The sequence below is a fragment of the Bison bison genome, unplaced genomic scaffold, assembly GCF_000754665.1.
Source record: "Bison bison bison isolate TAMUID 2011002044 unplaced genomic scaffold, Bison_UMD1.0 scf7180017864168, whole genome shotgun sequence".
NCBI lineage: Eukaryota > Metazoa > Chordata > Mammalia > Artiodactyla > Bovidae > Bison > Bison bison.
The window spans coordinates 2,759,528-2,780,529 of record NW_011494740.1 but is presented as its reverse complement, the minus strand read 5'-3'; the positions used below and the strand labels follow the sequence as shown (position 1 = coordinate 2,780,529).

The 21,002-nt window shown below is 37.8% G+C and overlaps 1 protein-coding gene across 11 annotated transcripts in view; it reads left to right on the top strand.

Annotated features, from left to right (window-relative positions):
• Nucleotides 1-21,002, top strand: part of ABI3BP (ABI family, member 3 (NESH) binding protein) — a 296,163-nt gene that overhangs the window by 128,024 nt on the left and 147,137 nt on the right. For all 11 annotated transcript variants that reach the window (XM_010841961.1, XM_010841962.1, XM_010841959.1 and 8 more), the window contains exons 5-10: nucleotides 1,257-1,438; nucleotides 1,952-2,007; nucleotides 10,463-10,511; nucleotides 11,452-11,523; nucleotides 12,061-12,153; nucleotides 19,865-19,942. In XM_010841961.1, the coding sequence (XP_010840263.1) occupies nucleotides 1,257-1,438; nucleotides 1,952-2,007; nucleotides 10,463-10,511; nucleotides 11,452-11,523; nucleotides 12,061-12,153; nucleotides 19,865-19,942 (530 nt within the window). The remainder of the gene's footprint in view (nucleotides 1-1,256; nucleotides 1,439-1,951; nucleotides 2,008-10,462; nucleotides 10,512-11,451; nucleotides 11,524-12,060; nucleotides 12,154-19,864; nucleotides 19,943-21,002) is intronic.

The following is a 21,002-nucleotide window of genomic DNA, read 5'->3' as shown; positions in this document are numbered from 1 at the left end:
AGGAGATCCATCCTAAAGGAGATCAGTCCTGGGTGTTCTTTGGAAGGACTGATGTTGGAGCTGAAACTCCAATATTTGGCCACCTGATACGATGAGCTGACTCATCTGAAAAGACCCTGATGTTGGGAAAGATCGAAGGCAGGAGGAGAAGGGGACGACAGAGGATGAGATGGTTAGATGACATCACCAACTCAATGGACATGAGTTTGGGTTAACTCCGGGAGTTGGTGATGGACAGGGAGGCCTGGTGTGCTGTGGTTCATGGGGTCGCAAAGAGTCGGACAAGACTGAGCGACTGACCTGAACTGAACTGAACTGATCTTTCTGAAACATCGTTTTCACATGGAATTAATGATTCCTATCACTTAAGATGTTTCTGTGACAATTAAATGTATCGCCTGGTGAGTCATTAAATGAGATAATATATGCAAAGCCTACTATGTGATAAAGATGAAAAAAAAAAAAAAACAAAACCAGTAGTGAGGATTATCATCACTTTGCCATACATGTTTCTGAATATTATGAAGCCCATAGCAAATATGTAACAGTGATCTTGAATATGCATTGTTTGGTCTTTCTCACTGTGTTCTTCACTTGACTATTGGTGTTGATTTTTTTTTTTAATAATAAGAAAATTTTACCCCTGAAATGCAGTCTTGGATGCATTAGAGTCTGAGGTTCCTCTTTTACAAAATTGGACAATATTACCTTTACCATACCTCCGTGGGATTAAAAGGCTTAAAGCCATACAGTTATAAAGCTATAATATTAAGTATTTGTAAAAATATGCCTGTATTCTTTTCTATTCATTTAGAAAAAGATGAATGCTTAGTGTTCTCAAACTTTCATTTTGCAAAATAGCAAATAATAGAATTATATGTGCTACGTGCTAAGTTGCTTCAATCTTGTCCGACTCTGTGACACTATGAACTGTAGCCTGTCAGACTCCTCTGTCCATTTGATTCTTCAGGCAAGAATACTGGCGTGGGTTGCCATTTCCTTCTCCAAATAGAACTGAGAGAGCTGGAATTCTGTCAGACCATGATTGTGCTCCTTCCTGGTCCCTGAACTCACTGTTAGAAATGAAAAGCTCAAGCATACATTGAGCAATTTTTTCACGTTCTTTGCAAATAAAAAAATCTTAAGAGAAGCCAATATTAAATCTTAAGAGTAGATGGGGGTCTGTGATATATTAAGAAACAAAATACATTCTGAATCTCCCTGTGGTTTTACAGCATGCTTTGATTATTTGACAGATACTATACAATTCGCTATAGAGAAAAGGATAAGGAAAAGAAATGGATTTTTCAGCTCTGTCCAGCCACTGAAACAATTGTGGAAAATCTAAAGCCTGACACAGTCTATGAATTCGGAGTGAAAGACAATGTAGAAGGCGGAATTTGGAGTAAGATTTTTAATCACAAGACTATTGTTGGAAGTAAGTACTGGAAATTTTGAGTGAGCTTTCTGTACTATTTTTTCTAATTATAAATTTTTATTTAAATTAGTTGTGTAATATGAGCTAATTCTCATTTTCTATATTTATGAAAATATAAAAGTAAACAGTTTGAGCATTAATAATTCGGTATCTTCCATAGTGAGTGTTTCTTTGAAAAATGATTAACATTTGACAGTAACAAGTCATTCCAAATTTATTTGGCCATTGGTCTTGTTTTAAATCAATCTCTGAACTGAGCCAAAACACAATACCGTGTGTGAATATTCAGTGAAACAGCTGGGCCAGTGGAAATGAACACGCAAAGACTATGGGGCCTGAGGCTTGTTCATCCTTTGTTTCAAACATCATTAGGATCAGTGTTGGAATGATAGCAAATAAAATAATATGCCCAAGTTACAGCAGTAGTTGTAGTTGTCTTCATAATGACTAATAAGAATTGATTTAGGATAAAGAAGAATGAAATGAATGTCATTTTCTTTTTGTTTTTGTCAGGTAAAAGCAAAGTAAATGGGAAAATCCAAAGTACCTATGACCAAGTCCACTCTGTGGTATGTACCACGTTATTTTCAAGAACAGTCTTTTAAAAATATCTGTGTTATACTTTTATTTAAATAAGGAAGTGGTCCTTTTATGAGGTACTGAAACTGGATTACCTGCCTAGCTATCAAGTACATTTTAGGAATTAGTTTCTTTCTCAGAAAATGGAGGTAGAAGCGTGAGACCAAATTATCTTTAATTTGTTTAAAGCTCTAAAATTCTGATATTCAACATAGTTAACCTAGTATTTCAGTATTCCATTTATTTTGAGGTTATTCTTATTATCTTCTGTCCCATGAGTTGTTTTCCACCATAAGATGTTTCAAGAGTGAATTAGTAGATGCTGTCCTTACCCTGCCATTGTTCAAATCTTTCCTCTATTTTCTAACATTTCCTACTTAAAAGAGCCAGCCCTTTTCAAAATGAAGAAGCAACTGGTTTGGTTTGTAACACGTCCAGCTTCTGTTCAGGGCAGTCAGTGTCTGTATATTTCATGTGCCTGCCATTTTCCAGTCTAGAATCCTGTTCACATTTCTGATTTCTTCCTTAAAGTAGATATGTAGGCACTTAGACCAGGAATTAGTAATTTAGATTTTTAACAATTTTTAAACTTTCTAATATGTCTGGTCAACTTTTTTTTTTTTTTTTTTTACCAATTTGCAGTCTTGCTGGCAATGGATCAGAGTTGTCTTGATGTAGTTCCCTGATTCTCAACATTATGTATTTCCATCACTAAATTTTTGGCTAGTGTAATAATGTAAAATGGCTTGTAAATTTCTATTTCTGATTGCTGATGAAGCAGCACTTAGTTCATTTATTTATTAGTCATTTGTATTTTCCATTTAACGACCTTTAGTTTCAGTTCTTTGTTTATTGGGCATCTTTTTTTTTTTATTGAATCGTCTAAAGACACTAAAGAACAAAGACTTTGTGATATCATCTAGAAACATTACTGTCACATTTATTATCAATTTTGTTTATGGGAATTTGTGAAATAAGCAAGTCTTAATTTGCTTAATGAAGTTATTTGTCTTTCCATTGTCATAGCTTCAATTGCCTGATATTTTAGTAAGCTCTTCCTTATCCAGAGATGAGATAAATAATTCTCTATTTTTTTTTTTTAGTTTTAGTGGTTTGATTTTGTAATAATTTAAACGATGTGGGTTTTATCTTGCTATCTTATATGCAGTAAGGTCCTGCTTTGTTGAGGGTATGTACTTTTCCCAAATACTTAACTAATCAGCTTAGTACCAAGTATTGAATTCTGCCATTCAAGGGACCATTGCTAACGTTCCTTCTGTGGTAGCTCAGTGGTAAAATAATCCACCTGCAATGCAGGAGACCTGGTTTCAGTTCCTGGCTTGGGAAGATCCCCTGCAGAAGGGAATGGCAACCCACTCCAGTATTCTTGCCTGGGAAATCCCATGGAAAGAGGAGCCTGGTGGGCTACAGTCCATCGAGTCACAAAGAGTTGGATAAGATTGAGCGACTAACTCACTTCACTTCCAAGTCCCTTTGGCTTTGGCTTTCAAATCCAGTCACAAGGAATAGAGCTGCTCTTCCATTCTCTTCTAGAACAATCCTCACTGTTGTGAATGGTTTCCTAGGAAGCACATCTTATTTCCCACCCTCTTGGCTGTCGTGCTTTAGCTTACGTGAGACTCGATGTTGTTTCTTTCATTCCTTCTTCACAGCAATCATATACCAATAATTTGGGTTTCTTTTGGCAGAATATTTCATTTAGGGTTAGTTACTCAGCAAGATTGGGAAAGATGATTGACATTTTATTCCCAAGAAATTTTATATCTTTTCCACATCATAAATAACCATGACAAGAAGGTCCAGGAAGAAATTTCCTGCATCCATGACACAGAGCCAGATATTTGATCACTTCAAGCTGTGAGGCGGAGTACCCCCAACTCTAGCCAGCTCTAACCAGCTGTGGTTTGAAACACTTGGGTATTTCCGAAGGAAAACCCAAACTAATTAAAAAGATATTTTAAGGATTCTCTGTGAGGCTTTCTTCATTGCTACAGTCTGGATAGCACAAAAAATGTTTCACAAACTTCCCTCTGTGCCTTTGGGTAGCTCTGGAACATGGGAAAGTTGTAAAAGAACCACTTGGGATAGCCTTTGACCATCTCATGTGACCACTTAGAGCTGATTCTGAAAGTTGGTTTGATTCTTTATAGAGGTATATATTTTGGGGCTTTCCAGGTGGCACTCCTGGTGGAGAACCTGCCTGCCAGTGCAGATGTAAGTGAGGAGGGTTCAGTCCCTGGGTCAGGAAGATGCCCTGCAGGGGGCATGACAAACCACTCCATATTCTTGCTTAGAGAATCCCATGGACAGAGCAGCCTGGAGGGCTGCAGTCCATAGGGTCGCAGAAAGAAGGCAGTATTTCAAGAGATAAGAAATTAATTCTAGAGTTTTAAGACATGTTGAAAAATGTTTTTATTCATATATGCATGCTTACACCTAAAACTTAAGCACAGCAAAAACTTCTTCACACCTTCTGAAAAGAGATTGGTAATAGAGAAAACAATTTGAACTTGAGGCTATCCATTTTAAGAGATAAATAATATTCAGATTAAAATTTGAATATTAAATGCAGCCCCATCTTAACTTCTGCCCTCCCGGCTGTGCCATGTGGCTTGTAGGCTCTTAGTTCTCCAACCAGAGATTGAACCTGGGGCCATGCACTGAAAGTACCATGCCCTAACTACTGTACCACCAGGGAACTCCCAAATACAGCCCCACCTTAAACATCTTGTTACATTATATACTGTAACTCATGTATCTAAGCATGTGTTCTGCAGGCAACTCTCAGTAGATTTGTGCCAGAGGACATTTAGCAGGGGTCTCTTCTAATTGTTAGTGCTTTTGGTATACTGCTTGTTAAATACTTTCAATATCACCCCTGCCTCCATCTCTAGAAAAATGAGAGAAAAGATGGATGCATAAGCAAAGCCCTGATTCTTCCTATGTAAGTTGTATCACTTGAGATCCATGTACAAAAAACAGATGATAATTGGGCTATTTTCTTCATATTGAGAAGCAAGAATCCTGTTTTTATCAAGGTTAAACCTAATGTCTACTATCTGTCTTTTTTTAAAATTTTATTGGATTATTATTGATTTATAATTCTGTGCTATTAATAGCTTCAGGTATACAGCAAAGTGATTCAGTTATACATATACACTCATTCATTCTTTTTCAGGTTCTTTTCTCATGTAAGTTACTACAGAATATTGAAAAGAGCTCCCTGTGCTACACAGTACGACCTTGGTTATCTATATTACATACAGTAGTGTGTGTGTATTAATCCCAAGCTCCTGATTTATCCCTCCCCCTTGTGTTTCCTCTTTGGTAACCATAAGATTTTTTTTTCCATATCTGTGAGACTGTTTTGTAAATAAGTTCATTAAGCTTTATTATATAAAAAATATAAAGGAATGATGGCTAACTTTAATATATTATTAAATAAGTTTTTAAAAACTTAGTCATCTGACTAGTTTACTAACCAAACAGTGAATTTCTGAAGTATATAGCATTTATTAACAGGTATTTTAAAATTTAAGTTTAATTACTGAATTAATCCAAATCTCCTGAGAATCAAAATTCCCCTAAAATAGACATCTATTTTCACCCTTCCATTTTTTTCCATCAGAGGTCCACCTGTCTTTTAAAAAGGCCATGTCTATCATTGGCAAAAAGAGAGGTAGTATCAGTTTTTAAAGTGTAACAGTTAGTAGATGAGTAAATAAGGAGAAATATAGTCTGATCTCTCCCCCACACACCCAAAGACTGTGTGCAGCATTCCTAGCAATCACTGACCTAAGCAGAAACTTTAAAACTTCATATCTACACCACCAGTATTACCAAAGGTGGGTATCTGATTCCTCCCTAGCTGACCAGAAATACAGCAATTATCACAAGAAGGATGTTAGATTCACCTTTAGTCAGCTGTTAGACTGAGTCAGTACCTTTCATAACTTTCATCAGGACATTCTAAAAATGAATGAAAACCAGGATGTAACAGGCCCAAATTCTTCTCGTGTGGTTTAGATCTTGAGTCATTGAAATTTGATTTTGAGCAACACTTAGCCACTCCCTGGGGCCTCATGAAAAAGTTAAATCAACAGTGGATATGCTGAAGTCACAAAAACACCAAATGGACAAAGCTGTAAAGAGTAACTCGCAAAGGATAGCATCCTGGTGTTATCATTACTTTTCTTAACTTTAATTTTTTAAAACTAATATTAGGGGAAAGGTAGTGCAATGCAGAGTGAATCTAAAGTACCCCACAGTGTTTGGTTACTGCTGCTGTGGTCATTGCTAGATTTGAGTGGGTTTTCCCTAACCAGGACTGAAAAGGAAGCTGGATGGACCATCAGGGACATTGCCTTTTACCACTTCCGCATCCTCTTCCCATTGAATCTCACCAACTGGATACTCAGCTACAATGTCCCCTGAAAAGTGGTAAAAGTGAATTTCCTTAGGGCTTTCCTGGTGTCTCAAGTGGTAAAGAATCGGCCTGCAATGCAAGAGATCCAGGTTCATTCCTGGGTTGCGAAAAGCCCCTGGGGAAGGGAATGGCAACCCACTCCGGTATTCTTGCCAGGAAAATTCAAGAAGCCTGGCAAGGCCGCAGTCCATAGGGTTGCAAAGAGTTAGACACGACTGAGCACACACACATGAAGTGCAGGAAGCCAGACAAATATCATCTGATATCGCTTATATGTGAAATCTAAAAAAATGATACAAATGAAATGATACACAAAACAGAAATAGACCTACAGACATAGAACACAGATTTATGGTTACCAAAGGGGAGAGGAGAGGGGAGAGAGAAATTAGAGAGAGTTTGCCATTAACATATATGTGCCACTATATGAAATAGATAACCAACAAGAACCTGTATAGCACAGAGAAATATATTAATAATTCCTATTCCTCTAGCACAGGATATATAATATATATAGTAATATATAATAATCTATAGAGGAAAAGAACCTGAAAAAATGTGTTTATATATATATTCTTATAATGTGAATCACTTTACTGTATACCTGAAACTAACACAACACTGTAAAATTAACTATATTTCAATTAAAAAACAAACCTTCTTACAGAGAGGGAGTTAGTACTTGCTCATTAGTCTTGGTGCATTTTTGGATTGCTAATCAGGCAAGAGAATAATTATAAGATCTAGAAAGAATTGGATTCTGCAACTAAATGATTTCCTTATTTTCTGGCAGCACAGATATAGTCTTGTCATCATCTTAATAGAAGACTAGCCTGTACTCAGATAAGAACCCAAACAGAAACTGTGTCCCATTATGTCAAGAATGAAATATTTTCTATCTCTTTTTGTCAAAAACTTCTTTGAAATAAATCATCCACAGCAAAGGTAATACATATTGGGATAATGCCACCGACACAGCAACACATAGGTGTTTCTGCTATAACGTGATGTGTCTCTGAACACTTCACACTCTGCAAAACATACACTAAACGGCAAGACTCATGGGGCAAAAAGAGGACCAGCCATTCAAAAATCTCTGGAACTGTAGCCACAACTCTGTCAAAAAAAATTAGTAGCACCTGGAACAATACTGTGGCTCCCCTGGCAAACATCTCCCATGAGACTGGAGTTTGCCGCAGCAAGGATTTAAATGCTCAGGAATGATAGAGACTATGGATGGCAATCCCTTCACTGAAGCAGGACAAGTGAAGGTAAGGTGGACACATCAAGACAGGGTCCTGGGCCTGGGGAAGAAGGATCCTCTGGGCAAGTGCACTTATTTAATTTTCTTATGATAAACCAAGAGGTTCTCTGCCACTATGACATCAAAGTTGAACTATTTTTTTCTTTCCTACTGATGGCTAGCTATACTTGTGTTCCTGCTGTTCCTCTTCCCTTGCTTGGGCAAAGTTGTGAATAAATTATATTTACATCATTCCTCTTTTGACCAATAGTGTATGAGCCATGCACTACAGAAGCGTAACAGACTGCTGTTTATAATAGCTTTTCCTAGTTATAAATGTAATTCCCCCCTGTAAAGAACTTGGAAAATATAGAAAGGTACATAAAATAAAATATCAGATTATAAGAAATTACTACCATTTAAAAAATGACTATGATATATTTCCTTTTGGTCTTTTGTCTATACACATATTGTTATACAATTAGGTTATAATATAAATATAAATTTGTATCCTTTACATTTATACTATACATACTTCCCACTTTGTTAAATAAATGTCAGAAATTTTAACCATAATTTATTTAACAAAACCTCTGCTTTGGAATGATGAGATTGTTTCACATTGTGGTAATAAACACTGTTACACAAAATGATGACTCTATTTTGTACTACTTCCTTAGGCTAGATTGCTAAGTGGGAAATTACTGGATGTCTTAGTTCATCAGGGCTGCTATAACAAAAATACCGCAGACTGGGTGGATGGCTTAAACAATAAATGAGTTCTCACAGTTATGGAGCCTGGGAAGTCAGTGTTAAGGTACTGGCAGATTTAATGTCTGGGGAGAGCTCACTTCTGGCTCACAACTATCTCACATGGCAGAAGGGTGGAGGGAGTTCTCCGGGTTCTCTTTCGTAAGAGCACTAATCCCATTCATGGGGTCTCCACCCACGTGAGTTATTTACTTCCAAAGGCCCCACCTCCAAATGCCATCACACTGGGGATTAAGTTTCAACATACAAGTTTGTGGGGCAATGCAAGCATTTGCCTTACAGCACTGGGTCCAAATACAATGCAAGAAATAAAGATGCTTCTTTTGAAAATAATTAGTAAACTTTTATTTTCTGTGTTTTTTAAACATAAGGAGTTTAATACAAGAAGAAAAATAGGCAACAGTAAGTGTGGTATTGTGGCCCTTCTTTGTTATGGGTATATTGCTTATCAGAATGGGAGCATGTGAACAAATCTTCTTTGCTCACAACTTTAAACACCTGTGTGGTTAAGTGTCTCATTCACTACATCCTGGATTGTCAGCAGGTCTAGTACCGGGAATATCTATACCATGCATCCAGGTTAAACCAAGCTTCAGAAAATCAATGTCATGCTTACTTACCCCTTGACTACTACTATTAAGTCGCTTCAGTCGTGTCTGACTCTGTGCGGCCCCACAGATGGCAGCCCACCAGGCTCCACCATCCTTGGGATTCTCCCGGCAAGAACACTGGAGTGGGTTGCCATTTCCTTCTCCAATGCACGAAAGTGAAAAGTGAAAGTGAAGTCGCTCAGTCATGTCCGACTCTTAGTGACCCCACGGACTGAAGCCTACCGGGCTCCTCTGTCCATGGGATTTTCCAGGCAAGAGTACTGGAGTGGATTGCCATTGCCTTCTCCGACTTACCCCTTTAGCTCAGTCTAATTCTGCTCTGTATATTTCCTGCTGTTCTTTCATCCTGTTTCATGCCTCTCTCTTGGCTGTCTTATCCTTGGCTCACTATCCCCAGTGAGGACTCCACTGTAAGGTTAACACTAAACGTGCCCCTAGTTCAAGTCGCTCTCTCCATGACATCCAAACTTACTGTGGGACATCTGAGGGAATTTGGAAGAAGGGAGAAGTCACAGTCCTCTGAGACCTGCCCTTCCAATTTTGAGGTCCTCTGGGCATTAAGACATACACAATTGTTAAACCTGCAGGCTTTGGAAGTAGGCATGTCTGGATTTGAGTCCCAGCTCTGCCTTCCTGGACAAGGAAAAGCTTAGCATCAGGAGTTCACAGTGGTTGTGTGCTTGAAGCAGCAGTGGGACACCCTGTAACAATTGTAGGGTTGGTTGATTGGTTTTTAAAATTTATTTGTTTGTTTAATTGGAAGATAATTACTTTACAATGTGGTGATGCTTTTTGCCATACATCAGCATGAATCGCCCCAGGTATACATGAGTCTCCCCCATCCTGAACCCCCTGCATCCTCTCTCCCCACCCCGTCCCTCTGGGTTGTCCCAGCGCACTGGCTTTGGATGCCCTGCTTTAGGCATGGAACCTACACTGGTCATCTATTTTACATATGATAATATACATGTTTCAATGCTATTCTGATTGGTTTTAAAAGAATGTGTAGCTTAAAATCTTTTTTTGAGAGGGAATATAAAGACAGAATTTGACTGGTTCACTGGTTCAAATTAAGTGAAAATACACTAGGATTCAATCCAAAGGATTTCACTTCTTTCCATTGCAGTTTCTGAGTAAACTAAACTAATGGAAATTTTGAAGGAACTGCTTCTGTCAAATCTTTGGACATTTATGGGAAAAAACTAATGAATGCAATAAAACAGAGGCAGATATATGTACTAAAGATCTTTCCAGCAACCATTAAACCAGTGTCATGGAGAGCTTCATAGAAGGCAAGAAAGGACTACTTCCAGTTTTAAAATTATTTTTTAAGTTAACCATAACTCAAAAGCTGTATCTCTTCCTCTTTTCAGCCAGCATATGTCCCAAGAAAGCTAATCCCAGTAACAATCATCAAGCAAGGTAATTTGCATGTCTGCTCTGAATATATACTTACAACTATTTTAATATGCTTTTTAAACTGAGATAATTAAACATAGCACATATTTTAAAAATATATATTTATGCTTATTTTTTTGAAAAATAATTGCTCTAGTAAATTAGAAGTTAACAGATAATTTTGACTCTACAAATAGGCCAAGTCTTGGCAAGGCATATTGGTTGAACATCTGGAGAAAGAACAACCCTAACAAGTATTAAATTTAAAAAAACCAATTAAATATATGTGGCTTTCTTCAGGATTAAGATCGTTTAGATGTAGGAAGTCATTAATAGGATATGTTGATTAATGAAATGATAACTATGATTTAGAGCTCACTTTAAGGACTGTAAAGAAATCCAGGTCTCAAGAGTTATGTCTTATTTCAGCATCTAGTCATTTTTGTTTTGACTTTCAGTTTTTCAAATTATTTAAGACTCAATTATTTCCAGAAAGTTTTGTGGTGGAAGAGATTGGGCACCTAAAATACTAATTCATTTTTAAGAAAACACAATGCCTCAAGTGTATTTTCAAAATGGGGTCAGTTAGTATTGGACTTATCCATAGAATCTTTGCTTTGAGGATATACATTTTCTAATTCATTTTATTTACTGAGTATGTCATTGCCTCATTTTGTGCAAGTTACTTAACTTGGGTAGGCTGCAGGGAGTGGAGCTGAGAAAGGAAATTTTAAGCTAATTAGAATGGAACACTTTCTCTACTTAAAGACATCGGTGTTAGGATGTGCCTTCTAGCTCTTTCATTGGTTGTGTAGCCAGCGCAGTGAGTTCCTTTCTATTAATTAAAAAAGGATCAGATTTCTCCACTGTAGATGGCTTTACGTTATTAGCTTCATTCTGCTTCTTGACTGTATTTTTTTTTTTTTTTTTCCATTCACACTATTATCTTTTGGTCTTTCAACAGTGATTCAGAATGTTACACACAGGGCCTCAACTAAATCTCCAGATAAGACCCCCTATGGAGGAACAATACTGGGTGAGTCTGCCTTGATATCTACATCTACGTTAAGCAAATCAGGCTCTTATTTTGATAACAAGGCTGTTATAGAATTTTGCACTGTGTGCAGGTCTGTTAAATCGATGTTGGTTCATTTCCTTTCATTGTTTAGCATCCTGGCTTGTTTCCATTCCAGGCTAGGATCCAGGAGTGTTAGGGAAACAACTCTAGCCTGTACCTATTGGCTCCCCTCCTACCTGCCTACCTGTTGGTATTGTGAGAGAGTCTTTGTCATATTGAAGAACTCTCTTAAAAGTTGTTATTAGTAACGGTGTTTTTAATCTTAAGGAGCCATTCTACAATTTTTAAGTCTGTGGATTAAGTCACATTATTTTGGTTGTTCAGTTCTGAATATGAAAAAAGATTATGTTTAAAATTTACTGTCATATTTTTTCCCAGATTTTTAAAGTTTGGGTTGAAATTGACTAAGCAAAATAAGCTCTAAGTGTCATGGTTCCAATTCTCTGAGCTTTGTTTCAGGATGCATTTTCTTTTACTACATCTGTTTTCTCGCAGTCCACCTTGTTATCCCAGGCCTTAATGAAACCACCGTCAAACTTCCCACTTCCATAATGTTCGAGATTTCAGAGGCAATCAAGACACAGTTAGGTAAGTGGCCAAGATTTATATGTGAATATTGCAGTGACAACATTAGCACTGATATTCCTAGGATGTCCAAGGGATCTAGCCAATGAGCTCTTTGGAGATCCCGAAGGGAAAAGTAAGGGACAAGCATGTGCATGTGAATGGGAATAAAAGACTGTACAACTGCTGTGGAAAACAGTATGTCCATTCCTCAAAAAGTTAAAAATAAAATTACCATGAAAGAAAGTAAAAGTGTTAGTCGCTCAGTTTTGTCTGACTCTTTGAGACCCCATGGACAGTAACCCACCAGGCTTCTCTGTCCATAGAATTCTCCAGGCAAGAATAGTGGAGTGAGTAGTCATTCCCTTCTCCAGAGACTCTTTCTGATCCAGGGATCGAACATGAACCTGGGTCTCCCACATTGCAGGCTTTACCATCTGAGCATCAAGGATCAAACTACCTGACCCAGCAATTTCACTTCTGGTTATACAACCAAAAGGATTGGGAGCAGTCTTAAAGAGATATTTGTACATTCATATTCACAGTAGCATTATTCACAATAGCTAAAATGTGGAAACAGCTCAAGCGTCCATCAACAGATGAATGGATAAGCAAAATGTGGTGTGTATATGTATGTATGTGTGTGTGTATATATATATACACACACATATATACACACACATATATACACACACATACACACCATGGATAGTTATTCAGTCTTAAAAGGGAAGGAAATTCTGACATTTACTATAGTATAAGTGGACCTTGAGAACATGATGCTAAGTGATAAGAAGTCACAAAAGATAAAAGACTGTTATTTGAGATACCTTATTTGAGATACCTAGAGTAGAGAGATTCATAGAAACAGAGAGTAGAATGGTGGCTTCCAGAGACTGGAGGAGGAGAAGAATGAGGAATTAATGTTTAATGGTGAAGAGATTCAGTGTTACAAGATAAGGAGAGTTCTGGACATGGATGGTGGTGATAGTTGTACAACATTGCAAATGTATTTAATACTGTTGAACTGTATACTTGAAAAATGGTTAGGATTTTTGTTATGTATCTTTCACCATAATGAAAAAATTGGAAAAAGAAGTAGATAGGATGGAGTGTTGGAGGTATTCAAATAAATCACATTCTATAGGGAAATAGTTACTTTATATTTTTGAAGGAAGAGTGAATATTGATCCAATTATCCAAAATATACACATTTATATAGTAAATTATACTTATCACACTGTACTATCAAGGGACTGCTAGATATTTTCAGTGGAAACTGAGGTAAAGGTCAGGCTTGTTTGAATTACTATTTACTTGAGATCGATCCTGTTTCCTACTTCTAGAAAGAACCTAAGGGTTTCACAGGTGGCACTATTGGTAAAGAACCTGCCTGTCAATGCAGGAGATGTAAAAGATGCAGGTTTGATCCCTGGGTCGGGAAGACCCCCTGGTAAAGGGCATGGCAACTCACTCCAATATATTTGCCTGGAGAATCCCATGGACAGAGGAGCCCCATAGGTGGGCTACAGTCCATAGGGTTGCAAAGAGTTGGACACAACTCATATGACTTAACACATGCACAGATAAAACCTGATATGATTTTAGTGTTTAAAAAACATAAAACAACAATTTTGGGGAAAAAAAACCAGCAAAACTCCTTTAATGGGCACCTAGGAAATAGTTGGAGCGGCCAGTGGGCTAAGCTAGTTGCTGCATTTGAGTATCACATTGGTCTGAATTCTCTCTATAGCAGAGGATCTCAATGCTGATGAAACATGGGAAGCTCTGATGGATTTGTTACACTGCTGGGACTCACCATACTTCGTCAAGGTTGAGATCCTATGCTATAGAGAGAATTCAGACCAATGATTTAGTTGTTTCTGGGGTGACACCTGAGAATTTGCATTTCTGCCTAGTACCCAGGTGACTGGAGAAAGCAATGGCACCCCACTCCAGTACTCTTGCCTGGAAAATCCCATGGACGGAGGAGCCTGGTAGGCTGCAGTCCATGGGTCGCTAAGGGTTGGACACAACTGAGCGACTTCACTTTCACTTTTTACTTTCACGCATAGGAGAAGGAAATGGCAACCCACTCCAGTGTTCTTGCCTGGAGAATCCCAGGGACGGGGGAGCCTAGTGGGCTGCCGTCTATGGGGTCGCACAGAGTCGGACACGACTGAAGCGACTTAGCAGTAGCAGCAGCAACCCAGGTGATACTGATGCTGCTGGTTCGGAAACCACAATTTGAGAACCTCTAAAGTCTCTGGAAAATGTGTCTCTGGTAAATGTCCTGGGCCACTGATAAATATGGAGGAATAAGGCAGGATGTAGTAGAAACTGAATAAATTCTACTTTAAAATGTAGAATATTCTCCTTGAACTAGCTAAGAACTTTAGCACTTGTTACAAGTGAATCTTCACTTATTACAAGTTTGAAACAGGTCCAAGCCCCTGTTTAGCAACGTTTCTTCAGCAAATATTTAGTAAAGATTACTTGATGCCAGAACTACAAGTGGCAGGGGAGGAGACATGATGGTGATTTACACAGACATGGTATCTACACATGCAGGGACCTCAGACGTAATTTCTCCTCCCTCACTGAGGTTTGACCTATTTACTTATTTGATGTGAGGCAATCAGACTGTAACAGTTTTAAAAGACAGACTATTAAGTTCTCCTTAGCTATAATTTGAGAATTTCCTGGCAGAAAGAGGATCAAAGCCTTGAGTGAGTAGAGAGGATTAATCAGAGGACTATTACTCTTATAATTTTAGAAAATTTTTCAGAATTGATGCATCACCATTTTGCTGCTGCTAAGCCACTTCAGTCGTGTCCAACTCTGTGCGACCCCATAGACGGCAGCCCACCAGGCTCCCCCGTCCCTGGGATTCTCCAGGCAAGAACACTGGAATGGGTTGCCATTTCCTTCTCCAATGCAGGGAAGTGAAAAGTGAAAGTGAAGTCAACTTTTAGCGACCCCATGGACTGCAGCCTACCAGGTTCCTCCATCCATGGGATTTTCCAGCCAAGAGTACTGGAGTGGGGTGCCATCGCCTTCTCCGGCATCACCATTTTATTAAGATGTAAATATATTTGCCAATAGATCTTTGTGATTTTGTGCAGTCCTTACATTTTTACTGTAAAAATATTCATATCTGTTAGTCTTACGGTGAGTTATTTACAAGAATGTAGACGAGCGATTCTAGGCTTCCTTTCTTTAATTTGTACATCAGACTTGATCACCTCCTCATTAGCTATAAAACCTGAGACTCAACTCCACGTCCTCTAAATGCTGTGCTAAAGCCAAGAGGATTCCAAAATAAATTCCCTCAGTGAACCTGTGTTTAGAACCAGAGCTCAGGACTCTTGCACTCACCAGTTCTCTGCCCAGAGCCTATGTATTTAGCCCTGTGCCTGGGAAAGATTTGTTTAGAAGGAAAAGAAAAGGAAGGAGCTGACTGATTTCTTACTGATTCAGCCCCTAATCTGTTCATCAAAATACAAAAATCAGGATTTGTGAAGGAGACTGAAAATGAACAGAATTTTTTCCCAGACTACTGCTGTCATTTTTGAACTGGGAGGTATTTTAGTTCTTAGTTTTGATAATATCTATTTCCTAATTTTTTTGTTTTGTTTTTGCAAATTTCTACCTGCTACCTTAATATCAATTCAGCATTTTGTTTTCTCTAATTTAGAGAATTAAACATTTGATTTTTTGGTTTGCTTTGTTGTTTGCTTTTTTTATTCTGATACAAATCACCAAGGCTTCAGGATTAAGTGTGATTTTAGTGGAGAAAATTCTATGCAAATAGAAAATGCCTTTTAAAGCTTATTTCTAAGGAAACACCTATCTTTAATGCATGGCAAATTTTTGACACATTGAAGAGACTAATAGGCAATATGTTTGAAAATGTCCAATAAATCCATCAAATGTACCATCTTAGACTATGTTCACAAATAACATTTTAGATTTACTGTTTGTTTTTTTTTTTTATGAAGAATGAGCATAACATTTCTTTATACCAATGAGGGAGAAATAAACTGTCCTGAAGTTATTTATCACTGTCATTCAGAAAAGTCATACTGTGTGAGGGGCAAATCCTAAAAATAATATCCTCATTCCAGCAGATCCCAACACGGGACATCAAGAAATTAATAGCTTTTGTTCTGAGAATACATGATGTGAATAATGAGAGAAATAAAAACTAGTGATATACATACTTCCCCAGGGACATAAAAACGGTTTGTCAAAACCAAGACTTAGGTTGCCAAGAATGAAAGGAACCAAATGTGTTGAAAAAAGATAAGAAAAATCAGAGAGGAAAAGGAATTTCCTGGGTTTGAGGCCATGCTCTCATGGCATTTTTACTCTGCTGTTGCCAAGGCTGGTAGTACATGCATAGTGTGGTGAATACTCATGGCTTGATAGGAGTCATAAAGAGTCTCCATTCAAGTATCTTTCCCTTCAACCAATTCCTCTTATGTCTGAAGTCCCATATTTAGAAATACGATATTCCCAGGTGGTGCAGTGGGTAAAGAATCTACCTGCCAATGCCGTAGATGCAAGAGACATGGGTTCATTCCCTGGGTTGGGAAGATCCCCTGGAGGAGGAAATGGCAGCCCACTCTGTTATTCTTGCCTAGAAAATCCCATGGACAGAGGAGCCTGGTGGGCTACAGTCTATGGGGTCGCAAAGAGTGGGAGATGACCGAGCACATGCACACATGCCTCTGTAAGGAATTAGCGATGTGTAGAGAATACAAATACCTCTTGGGAAGGAAGTTAACCATTTTTCTTCATTAACAGTCTAATTTTAGTTTAATGTAATTGCCCTGTAACAGCATGCATAAAGAGCTAAAACAAAGCAGAGCATTGCCTGAAAATCTAGGATCTGGAGGTTAAAATAAATAATTTTTTAAAATAAATAAATACATAGTCCTAGTTAGCTAAGGAATCACCAAGAGCATGGGATATTACACAAGAAGGAAAGGATTAGCAAAAATCATCCTGAAGGAGAAGATGACACTAAAAAAGAACATTGAAGATAAATCTTATAATCTTACATTAAAGAAAAACCTTCCTTTGTTACATGCTGAAAATAACAAAACTAGAGCTCATCAATGTTTGGACTCAAGAGGGAGGGGATATATGTGTAATTATAGCTGATTTGCATCATTGTACAGCAGAAACACAACATTGTAATTTTCCTTCAATTAAAAAATAAATTTTAAAAATTGTAATCTGAAGGTTTTTTCCTGTGCCAGCAATCACAGTTCTAAACCAAAGTTCTGACTGCAAAAGAAGCAGAAAAGAAATGTTGATGAGATTTAGAAATCTAAAAAAGGATTTATCATAAAATTATGCTGAATCTGTTTAATTTTCTAGTTATTCCAGAAAAAGTCCCTTCTTGTTATGCCCTGCTGCATTAATTGAACAATGGTATTAAACATTTCTGTTGTATAGACTTGTTGTGCAGCTTCACTGCACAGAAATAGAGAATGCACACTTGACGGATAGCCAAGGCGAAGACACTAGCACTTGTGACGCCTGTTTCTAGCAGTTTAAATCACTCCTGAAAATCATTAACTCTAGGAATCTATTGTATGCTTCCATGATACAGACTGAACATTGATTTGCTTCCATGGTCTTTGTGAAAGGCATGACTTTATAATTGTCTTTAAGATCATCAAAAAATAAGTATTTTGTGCCCATGTGACCTGAAAAGAAGAAAATGATCTTTATGTCAGTGATGTAACTCCGGGAGGAAATTACAAAATTTGCATCCTTAAAGAACTTTGAGAAAACAGATTAGATCAGTAGTTTTCAACAGAGGAAATTTTATCTCCCCCCTCCCCTTCTTCTGGCAACCAACTCCAGACTCCAATATTCTTGCCTGGAGAATCCCACGGTCGGAGAAGCCTGGTAGGCTATAGTCCATGGGGTCGCAAAGAGTCAGACATGACTGAGCGACTTCACTTTCACTTTCCCCTTCTTCCCACTCTGGGATATTTGGCAGTGTCTAGAGACATTTTTCGGAGAAGGCAATGGAAACCCACTCCAGTACTCTTGCCTGGAAAATCCCACGGCGGAGCTTGGTAGGCTGCAGTCCATGGGGTCGAGAAGAGTCAGACATGACTGAGCGGCTTCGCTTTCACTTTTCACTTTCATGCATTGGAGAAGGAAATGGCAACCGACTCCAGTGTTCTTGCCTGGAGAATCCCAGGGACGGCGGAGCCTGGTGGGCTGCCATCTATGGGGTCACACTGAGTCAGACACAACTGAAGCAACTTAGCAGCAGCAGCAGCAGAGACATTTTTGGGCTTCCCGGGTAGCTCAGATGGAGAAGAATCCTCCTGCAGTGCAGGAGACCCTGGTTCGATTTCTGGGTCAGAAAAGTTCCCCTGGAGAAGGGATTGGCTACCCACTCCAGTATTCTTGGACTTCCCTGGTAGCACAGATGGTAAAGAATATGCCTGTAATGCAGGAGACCTGGGTTAAATCCCTGGGTTGGGTTGGGAAGATCCCCTGGAGGAGGGCCTGGTACCCGACCTTAGTATTCTTGCCTAGAGAATCCCCACGGACAGAGGAGCCTGGTGGGTTACAGTCCTTGGGGTTGCAGAGAGTCAAGACACTGAGCAGCTAAGCACAGTAGAGGTATTTTGGTTGTCCAGCTGTGGAATCCAGTGCATAAAGCCCAGAAATACTGTTGAATATCCTACATTTCACACGAAAGGCCCCCATAATAAAAAAAAGAAAAGAAAATACACAGTCACAAATGTCAGTAGTGCCAAAGTTGAGAAACCCAAAGAGTTCCTTATAGCCTTAAGACTTAAGGCTTAAGATGGGATTTTATCCCATCTGATTATAATCAGTTCAAGGTGACATGATCAGCGGATCTCAAAGAAAAATGAATTCTTTCATGTTACTAGACTTTCAAAATATTGTAAGTAGGTCATTGATTCAGTGTGCCAAATAGATGAATCGAGTTAATCCTACATGCATTTTTTGAAACGGAGAATGTCTTAATCATTGGGTAGCTCTGGCACAGAAATGTACTTTCGTTGAAGAATAATACCTGAATTTTAGAAGTTTCCTGAATAGTTGTCAGAAGAGGAAAGAAAAGAAAAACAGATTCCATTTTTTTACACTGAATTCCCACACAGACCCAAAGAAAATATCTATGTTGATATGTGGCTCAAATAAATAACCTTTTGTAATTTTTTAACCATAAATATCTTCAAACATCTTAGTTTCCTATGTACATTATTTATGTTTTTCTAAAACTGTATTGCCATAACCTATTACATTTTTACCATATATAATAATGGATAATTTCTTTTACATTAAAAAAAACTTTTTTTTAAAATTAGGAGTAATTGAGTATAAAATTCCAGGGAGCATTTTGCTATACAACCCATGTCTTCAAGAAACTCTGTGAATCAGAATGACTTGAGAGCTAGCCAAGTACTGGGTTGTCATTTTTTTTTCTTCCTTCTAGTGCCAGCTTAGATCTTAAAGTATTACCTAGGGTTAATGAGAAGGAATTCTGAAGGCTGTCACTACTAATACTAATCACTGGTAGAAATGCACAGTAATTGTATTGACTGCCTGGTGGGAAGGGATACTAGCAGAATAGTCTTGAAATAGTCTGTTGGTTGATTGTTTTGAGGTAATTATATTTGGACACTGTTATGAGGAAGTGAGGTAAATTGTTTGTTCTCTGATTTTTTAGCTAAGAATGAAACCTTGGCATTGCCTGCTGAATCTAAAACACCAGAGGTAGAAAAAATTCCAGCACTGCCCATAACAGGTAATGAGATCCCTATGTTTATTAACTTTGAGAAAATACATAATATATTTTTTCAAATATTAAGTGATTGATAAGCCTGTATTTTTTTTTCAGTGAAGAGCCAGTAGGAAGTTTATTTTGATCATAAGCATACAACAATAGGAGACTCTGGGTCTTTAATGTTTGGGAAAACAACAGATGCAAAATGAACAATTGAATTATATAACTGATCTATAACAGTAGAACTGCATTATTCACTCCAGGTGAAAATTGTTACCTCAACGTTCTGAAATATTTTTATACTAAGATGTAATACCATGATTTTGGTGCTTTCCATTTATAAGAAGACATGAGAGCATTTTTCAGTTCTTTACTTTCACAAGTGATTGGTTTAAAAAAATACCATTATCCATACTTTGATCTATGAAAGTACCCTGGAATAATTTAGTAAATGGCTGTTGAAGATTAATGACCTTCATGAAGAAAATACATAATAGTTCATTTTAAAAATCCTTTGAAGAATAAATTCAGTGTGCATTTTCCCCAGTTTATCAACCATTACTAACAAACATTCAGCAATTTTCTGTGAACAAACTGCCCAAGTCCAGCCCATCAGGAAAACATTATTCTCTGAACTACAGAGTCTTTGCCAGAGCAGTACCACCTCATTCAGGACTCTGTGAAACAAATACCTAGCAAGGATTCCCCTAAATCTTCATTTAGCAAAGTAACTCCAATCTAAAGTGAGTTTTTCATCCATAAAACTGCTATAAATTGAAAAATTAGTGATATATACCTTGTACTAAACTCTGACTCATAACTTGTACAGAGAAGATAAAGATTGGTGGGGAAATAAAATGACCTGATTTCAATAAACCTATTCAAGTAGACATATTTCTGACAGAGTAAGAAGTATTTGGTCCTGACTGAAGGTGAGAGAAGGACCTTCCATCCCCTCCCTACCTTCATAGAAATTGGAGGAAAGGTATAATCTGATGCTGGAGTAATCCATTTGAATGAAATTCCTAGGTAGTTTTCTGACTTCAGTCTAATTGGTAAATACAAAAAAAAAAAAAAAGGA